Source organism: Andrographis paniculata, unplaced genomic scaffold, assembly GCF_009805555.1.
Source record: "Andrographis paniculata isolate CXL003 unplaced genomic scaffold, ASM980555v1 Contig95END, whole genome shotgun sequence".
NCBI classification, from domain to species: domain Eukaryota; kingdom Viridiplantae; phylum Streptophyta; class Magnoliopsida; order Lamiales; family Acanthaceae; genus Andrographis; species Andrographis paniculata.
Genome location: NW_026137634.1, coordinates 2,795,379 through 2,812,089, shown reverse-complemented (window position 1 = coordinate 2,812,089; position 16,711 = coordinate 2,795,379). Strand labels below are relative to the sequence as shown.

Sequence of the window (16,711 nt, the reverse complement as noted above, 5' to 3'; positions counted from 1 at the left end):
ATCGACAATCTCAACATTTAATAAAGGTTGTTAAGAAAAAAATAAAAAATGAAGGTCAAATAGAATATAAAACTTGTTTTTAACTATATATGCATTCAATCATAACAAATTTACTGAGCTTCACAGGCACTTGGGAGACTTACTTATTCTCAAATTATTCCAAGCTCTCCAAAATTACTATTTAATCTCGGATGGTCTGACACCGGCCCATCCGCGTGAACAGGCCTAACCCAACTCCGGGTATTACACTTTTTTCTTATTATCCTGTCTAAATAAATGACTCTTCTCCAATCGAAATGTATTAGCTAAGGCCAGAGTCTTTCTAATCCAATTAACTCAACAAGGTATACAAAACAGGCAATGGACAGGATGTCTCTGTAAAGTCATAACAAGCTCCATACCTGTTTTCTTCACCTGGAAGCATGAGCAGTATGAAGGTTCAACTGGTGTCGAAAGAGCTCATCGAGCCGTCTTCCCCAACTCCAAATCATCTCAGAAACTTCCAACAATCTTTCATCGACGAGATGATTCCTAATTTTTACATCCCTCTGGTAATTTACTACAACCTTAATGAAGAAAAAGGCACTGTCCAATCCCAGATGTCTTGCAGGCTCAAGAGTTCACTGTCAGATGCTTTGGTCCATTACTACCCCTTGGCTGGAAGGACGAAAGGCCAGGCTTCAGTCGATTGCAACGACAAGGGGATTGTGTACATTGAAGCTGTTGCTGACGGTAGGATATCCGAGGTCGTTAAAACTACGGACTCTCTTATCTTGGACAAGCTTATCCCTTTCAAATCCAGGGGCTTTGTTGCAAAAGCTGAGGAACTGCTGGCAGTTCAGGTTAGTAAAAGGATGTTCTAATATGGAACGATGCTTTAACTATAACTGTGTCCATACAAACATAATTCGTCCGATCCTGCAGGCTACACGGTTTGACGGTGGAAGAATCGCTGCCGGCATATGCATTTCACAGAGTGTAGGAGATTTCTGCACCCCCAGCTCTTTTTTTGTTGAATGCTGGAAGGCTATAGCATCCGGGGAGGCTAACAGAGTGATCTACCCTGCATATAACTCTGCAACACTCTTTCTACCACTGAACATGTCAGATTTTGCGCCCGCGCCCAGTAGGAAAAGCCCGGCTTTCCAGCCTCATTCTGTAAAACTTGCCATGAAAAGGTTTACTTTCACTTCCTATATAATGAATGAATTGAAAATGAAGGTAAAGGAAGGCTCTTCAGTAGCAAGGCCTACCCGCATAGAGGTTCTTTCGGCATTCTTGTGGAGCCGGTGTCTAATGGCCAAAAATGCTGGGAAATCACACAAGTCTGTGGCATATCATCCGGTGAAGTTGCGAGGAAGGATAAAGGAATTGACTCAGCATTCGTTCGGCAACAATTTCCAAATGGTGAAAGCTAAAAATGACAGTGAAACCAACTGGATCCTCTTGGTGGAGAAGCTGAGTACTGCATTTAGTAAAATCAACAGTGAGTACACAGAAAAACTGTTATGCGAAAAAAGGATTCAATCTCTCAAGGGATAGTTTCATGGAGATGGGTGAATTGTTGGCTCTTGAAGATGTTGACGTGTTCAGATTCAGCAGCTACTGCAGATGTGAATTCTACAAAGCAGATATCGGGTGGGGGAAGCCTGTTTGGGTGCAGTGCTAGTTTTGACATTAGGGATACTATTTTACTGTTTGATTCAATAGAATCACAAGGAGGAATTGAGGCATGGATTGTTATGGCTGATGAAGACATGGCAAGACTTGAGCAGGACATAGACATCCACCACTTCACTACTCCTTATCTCCCCAGATACATGGTCTTATGACGTTGCAGGACGTGTTTGCCATCATGCAAGAAAAAGGTTCAGGCTTCTCATCCTTTTGGATTCAGATAAATTCGACAAACCGGGTAACATTATTTATTTTTGTTTCTATAGGGTTTGTTCACTTCTTGTGTTCTCTTATTCTTTAATTATTCAATCTCTCAATTTCCTCCAAAGAATCAAATCGAACTGAAATCTTCTATAGAAAATATCTAACTATTAACCATGATTGCGAACTGCAGAGGCTTCCAAAGCGTTCCTCTCCATACAACTATGGCGGAGGATCCTCTTCCTCGCAAACCAGCTGACAGACAGTCAGTCCTTTATTTCTTGTTAGGGCGGCCATGGCTGCTTTATGTGGTGCTGCAAATGCAATCCACGATGAGTCAGAGATTCATTCGCTACCATGAAACAAAGGCAGAAGAAATTTCCAATATACAATACAGTGAACATAATTTCATCACTCATTCGCTACCATAAAACATCGAATCTGATGTTTTATTCTCTCTTAGTTTTTCATCAATCAAATTTGATGTCTTCCATTTCAGTATTGGAGCAGGATAGCTTCGTCCTATTTGATGTCTATACTCTCCAAGCCACCAGGTTTAGGTTTTCTCAAATCATTCAAATCTCTTGATAATCCTCTGTGTGTTTTTTGTCAAAAATTGGAGTAGTGTGTGCTATATATGATCAAATGTTGTGCATTCTTAATGTTGGGTCATTGCTTTTTATTTGTTTCGAATGGGTTTGGTAATTGAATCATGTTTATTTTTTCCGATTTGTTGGGAATGGGTATTAGAATTGAATCCGTATTGCGCCAATTTGTTGAGTTATGTTGGAATTGAATTCATATTGCTATATATCTCTGCTTGCAGCATCCCTACCATGTGATTAGATTTTCACTTATTACTTTCTATTATGTATTGATCTATCGCATGATCCCTATATTAAAGATGATTTTGAGATCTTGGAAAGATGAATATTAACTTATTAGCTTTGAATAGAGAATTAATTGATCGCTAAGTGATTAGCATCAATTCTTGCTTGCTATTACATGTTTTAAGTGAGACATCAGAACACTGCTCTGCTCCCATGTGATATTGTCTTGTCTTGTCTTGTCTTTTGCATTTGCCAGAGCATATATTCTCTTAATTGGTATCTACAAACTCAACATTTAATAAAAGGTTGTTGGGGGAAAAATAAAATAAAATGAGGTCATCTAGAATATAAATTTTTTTTCAACTAAATGTATTCAATCATAATAAATTTACTGAACTATGCACAACATCCGTTGAACCATGTTGTCCAAAAGTGAAGATCATTTGAAAAATAAACGTGCTTGAAAGTCCAAATGCTAGGCTGGCTTTTTTTCTTATTATCATTAACTAAGCCCAGATTCTTTCTAATCCAATTAATTAACTCAACCAAGGTATAGTAAAACAGCCAATGTGCATGATGTCTCTATAATGTCATAACAAGCTCCATACCTGTTTTGTTCACCAGGAAGCATGAGCAGTATGCAGGTTCAACGGGTGTCGAAAGAGCTCATCAGACCGTCTTCTCCGACTCCAAATCATCTCAGAAACTTCCAGCGATCTTTCATCGACGAGAGGATCCCTCCTCTCTACATCCCTCTGGTAATTTACTACAACCTTAATGAAGGAAAAGGCATTGTCCAATCCCAGATGTCTTGCAGGCTCAAGAGTTCACTGTCAGATGCTTTGGTCCATTTCTACCCCCTGGCTGGAAGGTTGAAAGGCCAGGCTTCAGTCGATTGCAACGACAAGGGGATTGTGTACATGGAAGCTGTTGCTGACGGAAGGATATCTGAGGTAGTTAAAACCGCAGATTCTCTTATTTTGGATAAGCTTGTCCCTTTCAACTCCAACGCCTCTGTTACAAAAGCTGAGGAACTGCTGGCAATTCAGGTTAGTAAAAGGATGTTCTAATAGGACAGGACACTTGTACTATAACTGTGTCCATACCAACATTATTTGTCCGATCCTGCAGGTTACATGGTTTGACGGTGGAGGAATCGCTGTCGGCATATGCATTTCACACAGTGTAGCAGATGTCTGCACCCTCAGCTCGTTTGTCGAATGCTGGACGTCTATAGCATCTGGGGAGGCTAGCAGAGTGGTCTACCCTGCATATAACTCGGCAAAACTCTTCCCACCACAGAACACGCCAGATTTTACGCCCAATTGGAAAAGCCCGGCAGTCCAGCCTCATTCTGTAAAACTTGCCATGAAAAGGTTTACTTTCACTTCCTATATTATAAATGAATTGAAAATGAAGGTAAAGGAAGGATCTTCGATAGTAAGGCCTACCCGCATAGAGGTTCTTTCGGCATTCTTGTGGAGCCGTTGTCTGATGGCCAAAAATGCCGGGAAATCACACAAGTCTGTGGCATATCATCCGGTGAACTTGCGAGGAAGGATAAAGGGATTGACTCAGCATTCGTTCGGAAACAATTTCCAAATGGCGAAAGCAGAAAATGACGGAGAAACCAACTGGATCCTCTTGGTGGAGAAGCTGAGGACTGCATTCAGTAAAATCAACAGTGAGTACACAGAAAAACTGTTAGGCGAAAAAGGATTCAACCTCACGAGGGATAGTTTCATCGAAATGAGTAAATTGTTGGTACATGGAAATGTTGAAGTGTTCAGATTCAGCAGCTACTGCAGATTTGAGTTCTACAGAGCAGATTTCGGGTGGGGGAAGCCTGTTTGGGTGAGCAGTGCTAGTTATGAAAGTAGGGATTGTATTTTACTGTTTGATTCGATAGAATCACAAGGAGGAATTGATGCATGGATTATTATGGCTGATGAAGACATGGCAAGACTAGAACAGGACATAGACATTCATCAGTTCACTACTCCCTTTCTCCCACCATACATGCTCTTATCACAATCTTGAAGCTAGTCCATCATGCAACAAAAAGTTCAGGGATTCGGATAAACTCGACAAATCAAGTAACATTACTACTTCTGTTTCTATAGATTTTGTTCACTTTGTGTTTTTCTCCAATTTTTTTTTATTATTCAGTATTTCCAATTTCCTCAAGAAGCATCACATTCTTCTATAGAAAAATACCTTAACAACATTTACACAGAAAGAAAAACAAAACATCAAGTAAACAAACGCTATAGTTTTGGATCTTTTGGTCCTATATAATTCAGCAGGGTATGTATTAAATTCATACCATCCGCTATAATGCATATAATGAAAGAAAATAATAATTATAATAACAACTACCAAACAAAACTATGTATAAAATAAGTATGAGAATTGGGTTTGGGAAGGAAAGAATATTAGAGAGAATAAAACAAGAACAGGGTCACTTACACACATGCAATGTATCTCTTACACATCATTGTCGCTCTAAGTCTCTTATAGAATCATTATTATTTTTAACCAAAGCAGATAAGGTAGTATACCCACCCCAAAGCGTGTTTGTTTTTCAGTCTGTTATAGAATCATTATTAATATTTCACTATCTGGCCTTTATATTTCTAAATTTATATATGTACATATTCTTACAAAAATATTAAATCACATGCCACTTAAATAAAAAAAAAAAAAATCAAATTTATAAGCATAAAAGAAGCACAATAGGACTTTTAAATCAAAATATGTGGACCTGCTTATTGAGGTTGGTCAGGATGGGTCCACTCTAACTCGTCCTGGTGCCCTCCCTATTCGATCAGACAATTTCCTACTCAACTAGAGACTTAACCACGAAAGTTTTCTTTGCCAGCATCCCACCAGCATACATTATTTGACTTCTGGCAAAAAAAGTCAGAAAGTAATTAATTATCTAAACGTGTTAACATAAAAATGATTGCAGAGTCAACACTTTGGAGAAAAGTATTAAAGTAAACTAAGCAGCCTTTTCTTAATCAAATGGGGGATGAAAAACAAAACAAAAAAAATGTGAACACAGCACCATATGTAACAGCAGCAGTTTTCTTGCAAAGATGATAGGACACTGCCGTACCCATCTAACCTGATGTTAACACTAATTCAACACAAATGTAAACGTAAATATGCTTATCTCAAAGTTCAGATACTCTCCAAACCTGGTTACACACAGCCTCGTCTAGTTCGCCGTCAACGGGACAGCCCTGTTTAGCACGCATCAAACACTTATTTTTTATTTTTTATATTATACAAAAAATCAATTTTACATTTAAATAATAACAACATCGACACCTATTCAAATTGACAATCTACCTTCTTTCTAAAGAAGACGCCAAACAAACATATGCATAGAACCTAGAGGGAAGGCTTCATAGCCGTAACCAACTTAAAATGACTGTACAACTCCCGGATTTATTATATGATATTATGTATTGAGACAACTTCTGTAGGAGAAAAAACAATTATGAATAGTAAAAACTTAAAAGCAAAAGATCATCAAACACCCTTGCAGTTTAAAAATTGGATATTATAGATGAAGCCAAAAATTCATTCTATCTTCTTCACCTTAGGCAACGGACTAAATTAGCATAATGTTGTCTGGTATTTTAATACTTAGCATAGCCAATGCAACTCATGTAAATAGTTTTAGTACAGATATTATTTGGGATAAATTAATTTCACTCATCTAGGATTAATTATCCGTAATTAGTGTGTTACTATGTGGACTTTAATCAATTCTAGATTTTAATAAGTTAAAGTAAATAAGTATTTAGGATGGAAAAAATAATATTATCTACCCTAATCAACCCATCATGTACTTGTAAATATGTATTCTATATCGTGTAAAATACATATTTTGTGTTCTCAATACGTAAAATTACATACTAAGGAGTAACAAAAGAAAATATGCATAGCCTAAACTCCTAAGCTAAACTAATCATAACTATATGGGCCTAATCCAACAGTGTTCAAAGGAGGATCTACAACTGAATTCATGTAAATAGTGGACATGCAATATTGTAATATTAGCAAAAATGTTGTAAAATTTTAGTTTAGTCTAGCCAATGTGAATATGTGAATAGTGGGCATGTAATATTGCAATGTTAGCATGATGTTCTAATTATTCAACTTAGTCTAGCCAATGTGAATCTTTGAATAGTGGAGATGTAATATTGTAATATTAGCATAATGTTGTAAAATGTCACTTTAGTCTAGCCAATGAGAATCATGTGAATAATAGAGGCATATATGTAATGTATAAAAGGAGGATCTGCAACTGAGTTCAAGCAAGAACTTACAAGTTGTGAAGATGGAGAAACGAGTGGAGATCATCTCCAGAGAAACAATCCAGCCGTCATCTCCAACTCCACTGCACCTCAGGGAGTTGAAACTTTCCTTTCTTGATCAAGTATCTGTCCCAATATACACTCCCTTTATATTCTTCTACACAGCCAATCAACCTGAACAGTTTCGCCCCGATGATATGCTCATCCGCCTCAAGAAGTCCTTATCCAATACTCTAACAATGTTCTACCCACTGGCAGGGCGAATTCGAGAGGGCAATAGATTCATTGAATGCAATGACAAAGGTGCTGAATTCATCAAAGCTTGTGTTCACACTCAGCTAAGAGATGTCATACAAGATCCTGATGTGGATGAGCTCAGAGAGTATCTACCTGTGCAGCCACAGCACCATCCTCGACAGAGTGAAGCAGCTGTCCTGTTAGTGCAGGCTAATCTCTTTGATTGTGGAGGAATCGCTGTGGCAGTTTGCCTGTCGCATAAAGTAGCAGACGGAACTTCGTTGGCAATGTTTATGCAAGCATGGGCGGCTATATGCCGCGGGGAAGCTGCCGGCGTTGTTGCTCCCAACTTCCATGTCCTGGCGGAGCAATTCCTCCCTGTCGACATGCCTGGACTTGATCTGAACCCGTCCAAAGGCATTTCCAGTGAGAAAATTGTGACGAGACGATTCATTTACGATAATCAGAAGCTAACGTCCTTGAAGACTTCAATTGCGACGGCGCAGGGGTCGGAGGTGAAGGATCCGAGTAGAGTGGAAGCTGTGTCGGCTTCTATTTGGAGGCATTTCATCGAACAAAATCGATGCAATCGATACACGACCTTCGCGACGCTTCACCCTGTGAATATGAGGCCTCGAATGGCGCCTCCGCTCAGAGACGACGAAGCCTTCGGCAATTGCTACATGATAGCGCCGGCGTACGCCGACGGAGACCAGGAAGGCCACGAATTGCACCATCTAGCACACCTGCTAAGGAACGCAATCAGAAAAATCGACGGCGATTATATAAGAAAAATCCAGAGCAGCAGAGGAGGGGAATACCTAACCCTAAGGCAGAATATTGGAGCCCTGGTGAAGCAGGAAGGAACGAGCATGTGCAATTTCAGCAGTTGGTGTAGGTTCCCGCTGTACGAAGTGGATTACGGGTGGGGGAAGCCAGCGTGGGTGTGCACGACGCCATTGCCATTCAAGAATTTGGTGATACTGATGAGCAGATCCGACGGGAAAGGGATCGAAGCGTGGGTGAACATGCTTGAAGACACCATGGAAACACTGGAAATCAACAAATAGTTCAGAACCACAGCAAAAGGAAACACGGCCGTGTTGCCGTTTTTAGAAGTAGTAGTAGTAGTGTATACACAAATGTCCACAGAAATTAAACACCACCTGCATTGCACGTGACTCTGGTCATAAACATTACGTGACAATCTTAGCGTAAAATCTCCTTTCCAAATTTCCTTGTGTGTGTTTGGTAGATAAAAGTGTGACAGATAAATAAAAATATTGTTTGTTTAAATCACAGAAATTGAAATTATGAAATACATAATTTTGTATGTATAAAATATGTTTATTTAAAATGTTTTATTATTTAATTTCATTTTAAAAATTACTTATAAAAATATTATATTTAAATTATTATTCAAATAAAAATAACAATATTTTTCGTCTCTTTTAATATGTGGGTACGCTATGGTAAACCAAAGTATTGGTTTACTAGACATTTTAGTTTCTATATTTAAAATATAGAAAAATAAATAAATAGGGCAACCAACGGCCCACGAATTTTCAATTTTGAAAATGAATAAATCGTATTGTCCGCCATAACAGCAAAATCCTTCAATTATTTATTACTTCAATTTCAAGTTCAATCTCCATTCCGATGGCCACTTCCTCCTTCAAATCCGCCACCAAGAGGCCTTTCGCCGCCTCCGGCAGCGGCCTCAGCCAATCATCCCCGGAGACCGACGCCGACTACCACAGGAACGCGCCGAGGGGGAAGTTCGTCAACACAAAGAGAGGGTCGGGAGCGCCCATCTGCTTAGATGATCTGGCGCTGGAGTTCTTCTCCTCTTCCAACGAGAGCGACGAACCGCCGGACCGGAAGGAGAGGCCGGGCCGGTCTGGTTCTCGCCTTGGACGGTGGGCGAGCGATACGGCGTCGTCTAGGAGAAGAGCGCGTTCGGTGTCCCGGACCCGTGCAAGCGGCATTGGCGTTTCCGGTAGTTCCACTTCTGGGGGTAAAAATGTTATTTCAAATGAGGTAGGCTCCGGCTCCGGCTCCCGGCGCCGGCGGTCTCTATCGGTGGCCAGGTATCAGATTAGCGACTCCGAGGTGCGTTATGTTATAACTATACCTCGAATTCTTAACTCCAATGGCGAATGCAGGAGAATTCATCTGGCCATTGAATAGCGATTTACCCCGATGACCTAAAAATTTATTGAATAGCGATTTACCTTCAATTTCAGAGTGAAGTGGATAGTTTTCGAGATTCAAGCAAATCTGCCGCTGCGAAAGCTCTTGGTAGTTGGAACAACCAAAATTCTTCGGGACGGAATGCAACGCCTTCCAGCAATCGGCGTTTAGGAAGATCTAGAAGCCATAAGAACATCTCCATTTTGCACGATGGCTACTCTGTGAGATCTTCTTCTCTTACTTGCAATATATAAAAATGTATTTGGCTATTCATATCACAAATTGACTACGTTTTACTCATGGATAACCAGAGTCACCCTTCTGCACTAACTGACGATGATTGGAAGGATAGTCAATTTGGGAAAAATGGATTTGAGAAGATAATTCGAGAAGTTTATGCTGAGAAGGTCATGGCCTTGCCTAAGACTAACAGCATTCTGATGCTATTATTTTTGTGTTTTCCCTTCATTCTCATATGAATTTTGATTTCAGTGCGATTACCCTTCGGCGGATGCTGCAAATGGTGGATTATATGAAGTGATGAGGAAAGAAATCCGATGTGCTGTTGAAGATATCTGCACTGAACTAAACCAGGTGGACAAACATAAAGCTTGGATTGTTTTTTATGGCTAAACATGTCTGGTTATTTATTGAACAACTTGTTGTTTGTGCAGAAAATGGGAATTAATCAAACAGTTCTTGAGAATTCGCAATCAGAAAGCTTCGAAGAAAAAGAAACATGTCCACCGAAGAAGTCAGAAGAGGTGCCCTTATGTTTTTTCTTGGATGAAAAAGATTTTAGCTTCTCAGACTTGCAATGTTATTAGAGTGTGATAACATGTCCAACTATTTTTTATGCTGATAAAGAGACCGGAGAATTTGATCGAGGAGGCGGAGCAAATCTTCGAGGACTTCATCTGTAATGTTGAAGATGGTGGCATGTCTTTCCTCAACGACGAAACAAGCTCGAGTTTAGGAGGGACGATGAAGTCACAGAATTCTGTAACTGTTGGGACTGAATCTTACCCGGCCCCTGTCGAAATGGAAGGCGTTATTTTGCCATGGCTGGAATGGGAAACCAGCCATGATAGTTTTCAGTTGGGACATACTCCAAAAGCTGCACTACAAAAGGCATCATATAATTCTTACATAAGATTCTTAAGTGTTGCTTTTAGCCCTATTATTAGAAATGTTCACCTAAATTTAACATTATTTCATACAGGGCATGGTCCAGTTTAACGACGAAAGCATGTGTTCGGTTAGCAGCCATGGCAGCTGGAGTCCCGGTATATTCGAGAGCCCCCAGATGGGCAGGAAACAGGGCACAAGTGAAAGCAGGAATGGCAACAAAGATAGCTTTGACATGGGCGAGTACAAAAGACTTGAGAATAATGAGGACTTATTGTTTGAAGTGTATAGACAACAAAACAGAATCAAATCAGGTGGACTATTGCTTTGTACTCATCCCCTGTATTAGTTGCTCAGCTCATGTAAAATGAATCTAAACTATATAGATCAAGTTATTGGTCATTACACACCTCCAATAAACATGAGATGGGATGTCCATTACAAGAGCACCGCTACATATAAATCTACTCCGGCATTGCCTACTGATCATTGATCCATCTGTTTTTATTTCCCTCTACGATATGTAGAGATGAAATTTTCCCGTGAAAAATTAATAATAACAATAATGAATTCAAAGAACCAACCTATTTCCGCCTGGTGTCTGTGTACTTCATCAACCCTGAGGAAGCCAAGAGAGAAGGGACATCAAGTGTTGCATCAAACAGTTTATATATAAAAGCAACCGCAACAAATATCGAACTCTTGACGCAAGTTCAGCTTTACGTGGCTAGGAATAGTGAATCATGAAAGACACTGAGGTAAAAAAATTTTCAAAAATGAAAAAGATATATTCCATTTTAGTTCTCATTTACCCCTTGGAATGGATCAACTCCTACTTTGGGATCATCTGAAGATTGGTTGATACTTGAAAGATTGACTTCATCTTCTTCCTCCTCATCATTCTTCATGAACAGTCCGAGTTGCTCCAATGGATTGGTACTTCCCCGGAGCTTGAAACTTCCGAGACCATTTTGAGAAATTTCAGGGCTTGTCTCCTCTATCAAGTGCCGTAAGTGGTCATCCGGTGCACCCTTAAACATCTCCAGATCTTCAATGAATTGGCTGTTCTCGTTGATATCTACAGTCTTCTCCATCTGTTAATAACAAAATGCTATGAGAAGTGCTTAAAGAGTTAAACAAACAAAAATGTACTTTTTACCTGTAGCAAAGCTTGACGTGCAGCTTCTCTTTCAAGTTCTCTTTTCCTTTTGGCTTCTGCTGCAGCTTCTGCTTCGGCTCTCTTTCTAGCCTCCTCTGCAACTTTGGCCTCTGCTTGCAATCGAGCTTTCTCTGGTAACACAGGAGACCATGACGCTGTCAGTACTAACTTAAGCTAACAGTTTTAGGCAATCACAATCGATTTCATTAATTTGAAACCTTCTCGCCGTCTCCTTTCAAGCTCCCCTTTCTCAAGCTTCAGTTTCTCAGTATCCAGTTTTTCCCCCTGAAATGTTTCCAATGCCATAATCACAAAGGGGTAACAATGGAACAGAGTGCAACATTGCAGACAAACTAGAGTTAGCATACTTTATCAATGGAATTCTCTTGGGCTTTAATTATGATATCTGCATATCGGCTTCGCAATAAAGCAGCACGGTATAGCTTATCAGGGGAGGCTTGTCTTTCAGGTTGGGCACTCTCCCCTAAAATATCACACAGCATGCTGTTGAGTTTATGCTGCTCAACTAAAGAAATGATTTTTCATCACTAGATACCACTGCTTACCCTCATTAGAGGAGTTCAACTCAGGATTTTGCTCTGCATAATCGGCAAATAACCCTTTTTACATTAGATTTGCAAATATAACAACCAAAATCTATTTTGCCGAAGCCAGAAGGGCCTACTGACCTCCAATGTTCAGAACATGTTCTGTCTGATCTGCTTTAGTATCACCAGTAGCCTAAATAACACAGACAAGGCAAGACAAGCTATTATGCACACAATAATATTGAAGATAGAGAACGAGGTGGACGACTTAAATAAAAGGCATACAATCAAGGAACACGGAGGAACGGAATTTTTGACTTGATCAGTTTCATTGGCAGAAGAATCTTCAGAATTTGTATCTGGACGGAAAAATGAACACCATATAACTAAAACATTTTATAAGCAAACACAATGGCAATAGCATGTTTCATTCTTCATAGCACCAGAGCATATTCCGCATGCTAATAAGAAGGTTGACGCTGCAATCATTGATACATTAGGAACTTAACAGCGCACTAGTTCTTAGAGAGCTCATAAGCAAGTCACGAGAAGTGAGTGTCTCCCTATAAAAAAGAAATAATTACTTATGTACAGTGTGTGATGCAGTTTTTCAATGATTTTATGCTTGCGTTTCAGTTATGGTTCGCTTTCAGAAAAGAAACACTGGTACCAAACCCAAACCTTCTTCATCTTTGTACACATTAAAAGAGAAACATAGAAAGAGAAATGCTATGGCAAAGGAAATAAACAAGATGAAAACAAGGCAACTAAAAGAGAACTGTAATCAACAATTACACACTCCAATTCAATGTGGAATCAAACCTACACCCAACTATATTATAATCATGACTTCAGGGAAAATTAGGCTCCATATGTTGACTATTTCAGGTACTTTATAACCATACCAGTAAAACATCAATGAGGTAACAGTAAAAGAGCAAAATTAATAACAGCACAAACCAGATGATGAAGAGCCTGAATCACTAGTAGAGCTAGACTGGCAGTCTTTCCTTTGATCAGCATCCTTATCAATTTTCACAGGAGAACTAGATAGGGGTGGTGGATCATTCCCGCCAATATCCACATCCTCGTCAGCTAACTCATTGTCTGATGATTGGTGTGTGGTGGAAGTCAATGACAGAAAACAAGTGTCATGTGAAAACAGATGAAGAGACCATATGAAATAAAATTTCATCTGCAGAAAATAAATTTACCTTTGCAAGGTGGGACAGATAAATTGCTAAAACCAGACTCCTTTTGCATCTGCATGATATATGCAAAAGAAGAATTATAAATATCAAAAAGAATTGTTAAATGGAATAAGACAGAATTCAATATACAAATCAGCATCTGCACAAGCTTACCTCTGTTTCGCAGGGCTGAATCATTGCCTGCTTTTTTTGTTTCTCCAAAAGAAAATCATCCAAAAGTTTCCTTAATGTGAAGAGTGTATCATCACTAAGAGAATCAATGTCAATTTCAATCTCTTCATCAGCTGCTGCAGCACCGTTCAGCGTGCACTCCTTCAGAAAGTTGATTACATTATCAGGCAATTCTGCCAATGATTCCTCCAACTCTGTACCCAACTTTTGTTTCTCAACATCACTCATCACCGGCTTATCCATTTCATTCTTAACCTTATTTTCTACAGCTTTGGTCTTTTGCTTCTTGGCAGGAGGCACATATGCACTTTCAGGTTCTATTATGACACTTGATTTTGACGGAGTGGACTCATCTGCTGGGGATGGAAATTTCTTCTCAATCGGTTTCCATCTCACTTCAAAGTATTTACTCATTACCTCAGCCATGTAGTGGACATCATGTCCTGGTGGATTATAAGTCATTGCATTCTTGAATGTGAGCCTCACATCGGAAGCAAACTCCATCGGGTTGGAATATTGATTCGAAAGTAACTTCCTTTTAACTGTTCCTAAATCCATGGGATGCTTAATAATGTTGAAATAATCTGGGATATTATGTTTCACAATATCAACTGGCTCGTTAAAAACCCAAGCATGTTGATGAACCATCAGACGTGCCAACAATGTCTCACACTGTTTTATCAACGCAAAAGAACCAGTATTGAGGGGAAGACTCTGCTGCTTAATTGGTTCACTTTTCCTTACTGAGGCCGCCCCACTTTTGGTGCGGGGACCATTTTTCCCAGGAGGACGTTTTTTCTTCCCTGTCAATGCAGGTACATCACTAGTAGACGTTGGCAAACTTTCTATCATAACTTGTCTCTTTGGCCCATGTTGATAACTACTAACATCAAAAGCTGGTGGGTTCATCATGGCATCTGAGCCCAAAGAAGCTACCTTCCTCTGAAGATTCATAACTTGTTCGAGTTCATACTTCAACTTCACCTCTAACTCCCTCCTTTCCAAATGAGACATCTTAGATAGTGGCAGGAGCTTATATGGCAAATTAAAGATATCGAAACCACCAATGTCTGAGCCAACAGATTTCCTATTATGACCACACGATCCCTGTGAAGTGGTAGACCCTTCATCCACATGGCCAGAACTTCCAAAACCTTCAGATTCTGCCACTGTTTCAACTGCATGACGGTAATTTGGCACAAAGCCAGTAAAGTGACCCTTTGAAACTTTGCGTGCTTTTCCCATTGTATCACCCAAGCCAGATTTCAATAACCTTTTTTATCCACAGTTCCTCAAGTAATCTACAGGTATAATCTATAATCAGTGCCATAATAATAAACTCCAATATTTATACATATCAAAACCAGTGCTACTAAGAAACTTCTCTATGACTATAAGGTCAAACCTTCAAAAACAATTTAACAAAACACCTTAACTTTAAAATAATACAGAACATCTCATGCTCAAAATGCTGTCATTTTCCATCCCTCATAAATCTTGACTTCCCATTCGTTCTAAGTCGTTTACAAACATATTCGAATTCAAATCAATCAAATCACAAGCCAGAAAATTTATGTTTTCCGTATTAAAATCCAAAGAAACATTTATCATCATCTATTCGATTCAATAAAACGACGGCAGCAACGAATCAAAATAGAATTCGATTAAGAAAAAAGGAGAAAACGTATCATCGACTGGCCGGTGTACAGGGGTCTACGAATGATGGTTCAATACGATTCCAACGAACAGAGAAAACGAAGGGAACGCAAAATCAAAACCCTAGACCGAAAATTTACGAACAGCGCCTAACGGAAATCGCATCGATAAAGAAACACGAAAAAACAAACCAACGATGTCCGGTGTGAAAGAGTAAACGAGTAATGGGTCCAATACGATTGTAACAAACCCTAGAGCGATATCTTTCGCAGAAATTCTATAACCCAATACAAAACGCCAACAACAATAACGAACAATTGAAAACATAAACGAATATGTGGAGATAGTGATGAACATGACTTACAGGATTAGGACTCCCCGACACGTCCGGGCAGCCAGGGATCGCCGGCGAAAGTTGCCTCGCATACGAACATCCAACTTGGTGCAGCCAATTAACAGTGCCGACGGGATCTGAATCCGGACGCTGGGATTGGGATATGATGTGTGATGCGACGTCGTATCATTCGCAAACACGTGTTAATTACGTTATTCTCTATTTTGATATTAAATTATATTACTATTAATTTTTAGCATCATCTAAGTATATATTTATATTAATAAAATCAAAATATATGTACTCCTATTAGTGGAACATAATTTTAAAAAATAATTAAATAAAAAAATTCTATTTTAAATCTTTTTAAAATTATTTCACTAATCACAATTAATTAGAGTGTTATTTTCATTCATAAACATTATTTTTCATAAAATATATTATTTCTTCTATTAAAATATTTAAAAAATAATATAAATATATATATATCAATAATATCAATTTCTAGCCACTAACAAATATGTTTTGTTATAAAATAATCACGTCTATAAAAATAGCAACCCTTGAAAAATTAAGATTATTGAAACGATATAGAATGTAAACACAATTCATTTAAATAATCTAATTAATAAAATATACCAATTACACAACTAAATTATAAATTTTTTTAGTTTTTCCAATATATTATAGAAATTATAAAATATGAATAAATGGATTCCTTAGTATGAAATCAGATCATTAAATACTCAAACGTATCGTAATCATTTATTACTATCATATTAAGGGTGTGTTTGTCCTGAGGTTTGGATTTTGAGTTAGAGATTTGAATAGTAAAAATTTTGAATTATAATGTGATATAAATAGGTATTGATATGATATTTTGAATGTAAAATTTATTTTAGAATAATATAAAAAATAAAAAACAAATATTTGATTTGATATTTTTTTAAAAAAAAATTAGATGAATAGTGATTTTTTTTGCAAAATTCTCAAACAAGCACACCCTAAATATTAGTAAGAAAAGGTATTTCCATA

General features: G+C 38.5%; 4 protein-coding genes and 1 long non-coding RNA gene across 11 annotated transcripts; 3 read left to right on the top strand and 2 right to left on the bottom strand.

Annotated features, from left to right (window-relative positions):
* Positions 1–422: 422 nt before the first annotated feature.
* LOC127243596 (stemmadenine O-acetyltransferase-like) lies at positions 423–1,542 on the top strand. Its single transcript, XM_051263687.1, has 2 exons — positions 423–842; positions 925–1,542. Exons 1-2 carry the CDS (start codon positions 423–425, stop codon positions 1,540–1,542), a joined length of 1,038 nt encoding a protein of 345 aa, XP_051119644.1.
* LOC127243212 (stemmadenine O-acetyltransferase-like) lies at positions 1,326–7,137 on the top strand. 3 transcript variants are annotated; one of them, XM_051263113.1, is made up of 6 exons: positions 1,326–1,915; positions 2,072–2,246; positions 2,378–2,432; positions 3,333–3,757; positions 3,840–4,804; positions 7,018–7,137. In XM_051263113.1, exons 2-5 carry the CDS (start codon positions 2,103–2,105, stop codon positions 4,746–4,748), a joined length of 1,533 nt encoding a protein of 510 aa, XP_051119070.1. In that variant the 5' UTR covers positions 1,326–1,915; positions 2,072–2,102; the 3' UTR covers positions 4,749–4,804; positions 7,018–7,137. The 3 variants fall into 3 exon arrangements, with proteins under 3 accessions (XP_051119070.1, XP_051119069.1, XP_051119072.1); XM_051263112.1 differs by lacking the exon at positions 1,326–1,915 and having other exon boundaries at positions 1,988–2,246; XM_051263115.1 differs by lacking the exon at positions 1,326–1,915 and having other exon boundaries at positions 1,988–2,274.
* Positions 3,185–8,379, bottom strand: LOC127243214 (uncharacterized). 5 transcript variants are annotated; one of them, XR_007836965.1, is made up of 6 exons: positions 8,098–8,379; positions 7,052–8,022; positions 5,473–5,617; positions 4,160–4,371; positions 3,815–4,062; positions 3,185–3,742 (listed from the first exon to the last, which is right to left on the bottom strand). It is a non-coding gene; the product is annotated as an uncharacterized LOC127243214 (long non-coding RNA). The 5 variants fall into 5 exon arrangements; XR_007836962.1 differs by having other exon boundaries at positions 3,185–4,062; positions 7,052–8,025; XR_007836963.1 differs by having other exon boundaries at positions 3,185–4,070.
* Positions 8,380–8,877: 498 nt separating this feature from the next.
* On the top strand, positions 8,878–10,946 carry LOC127243380 (uncharacterized). The gene is made up of 7 exons (XM_051263367.1): positions 8,878–9,388; positions 9,523–9,690; positions 9,781–9,876; positions 9,962–10,063; positions 10,144–10,233; positions 10,337–10,600; positions 10,692–10,946. Exons 1-7 carry the CDS (start codon positions 8,936–8,938, stop codon positions 10,944–10,946), a joined length of 1,428 nt encoding a protein of 475 aa, XP_051119324.1. The 5' UTR covers positions 8,878–8,935.
* Positions 10,947–10,958: 12 nt separating this feature from the next.
* LOC127243379 (transcription factor GTE10-like) lies at positions 10,959–15,857 on the bottom strand. The gene is made up of 12 exons (XM_051263366.1): positions 15,707–15,857; positions 13,669–14,987; positions 13,519–13,567; positions 13,265–13,411; positions 12,590–12,663; positions 12,446–12,497; positions 12,323–12,355; positions 12,125–12,240; positions 11,975–12,041; positions 11,757–11,887; positions 11,410–11,691; positions 10,959–11,216 (listed from the first exon to the last, which is right to left on the bottom strand). The coding sequence occupies exons 2-12, from the start codon at positions 14,929–14,931 to the stop codon at positions 11,211–11,213; spliced, it is 2,220 nt and encodes a 739-aa protein (XP_051119323.1). The 5' UTR covers positions 14,932–14,987; positions 15,707–15,857; the 3' UTR covers positions 10,959–11,210.
* Positions 15,858–16,711: the final 854 nt, after the last annotated feature.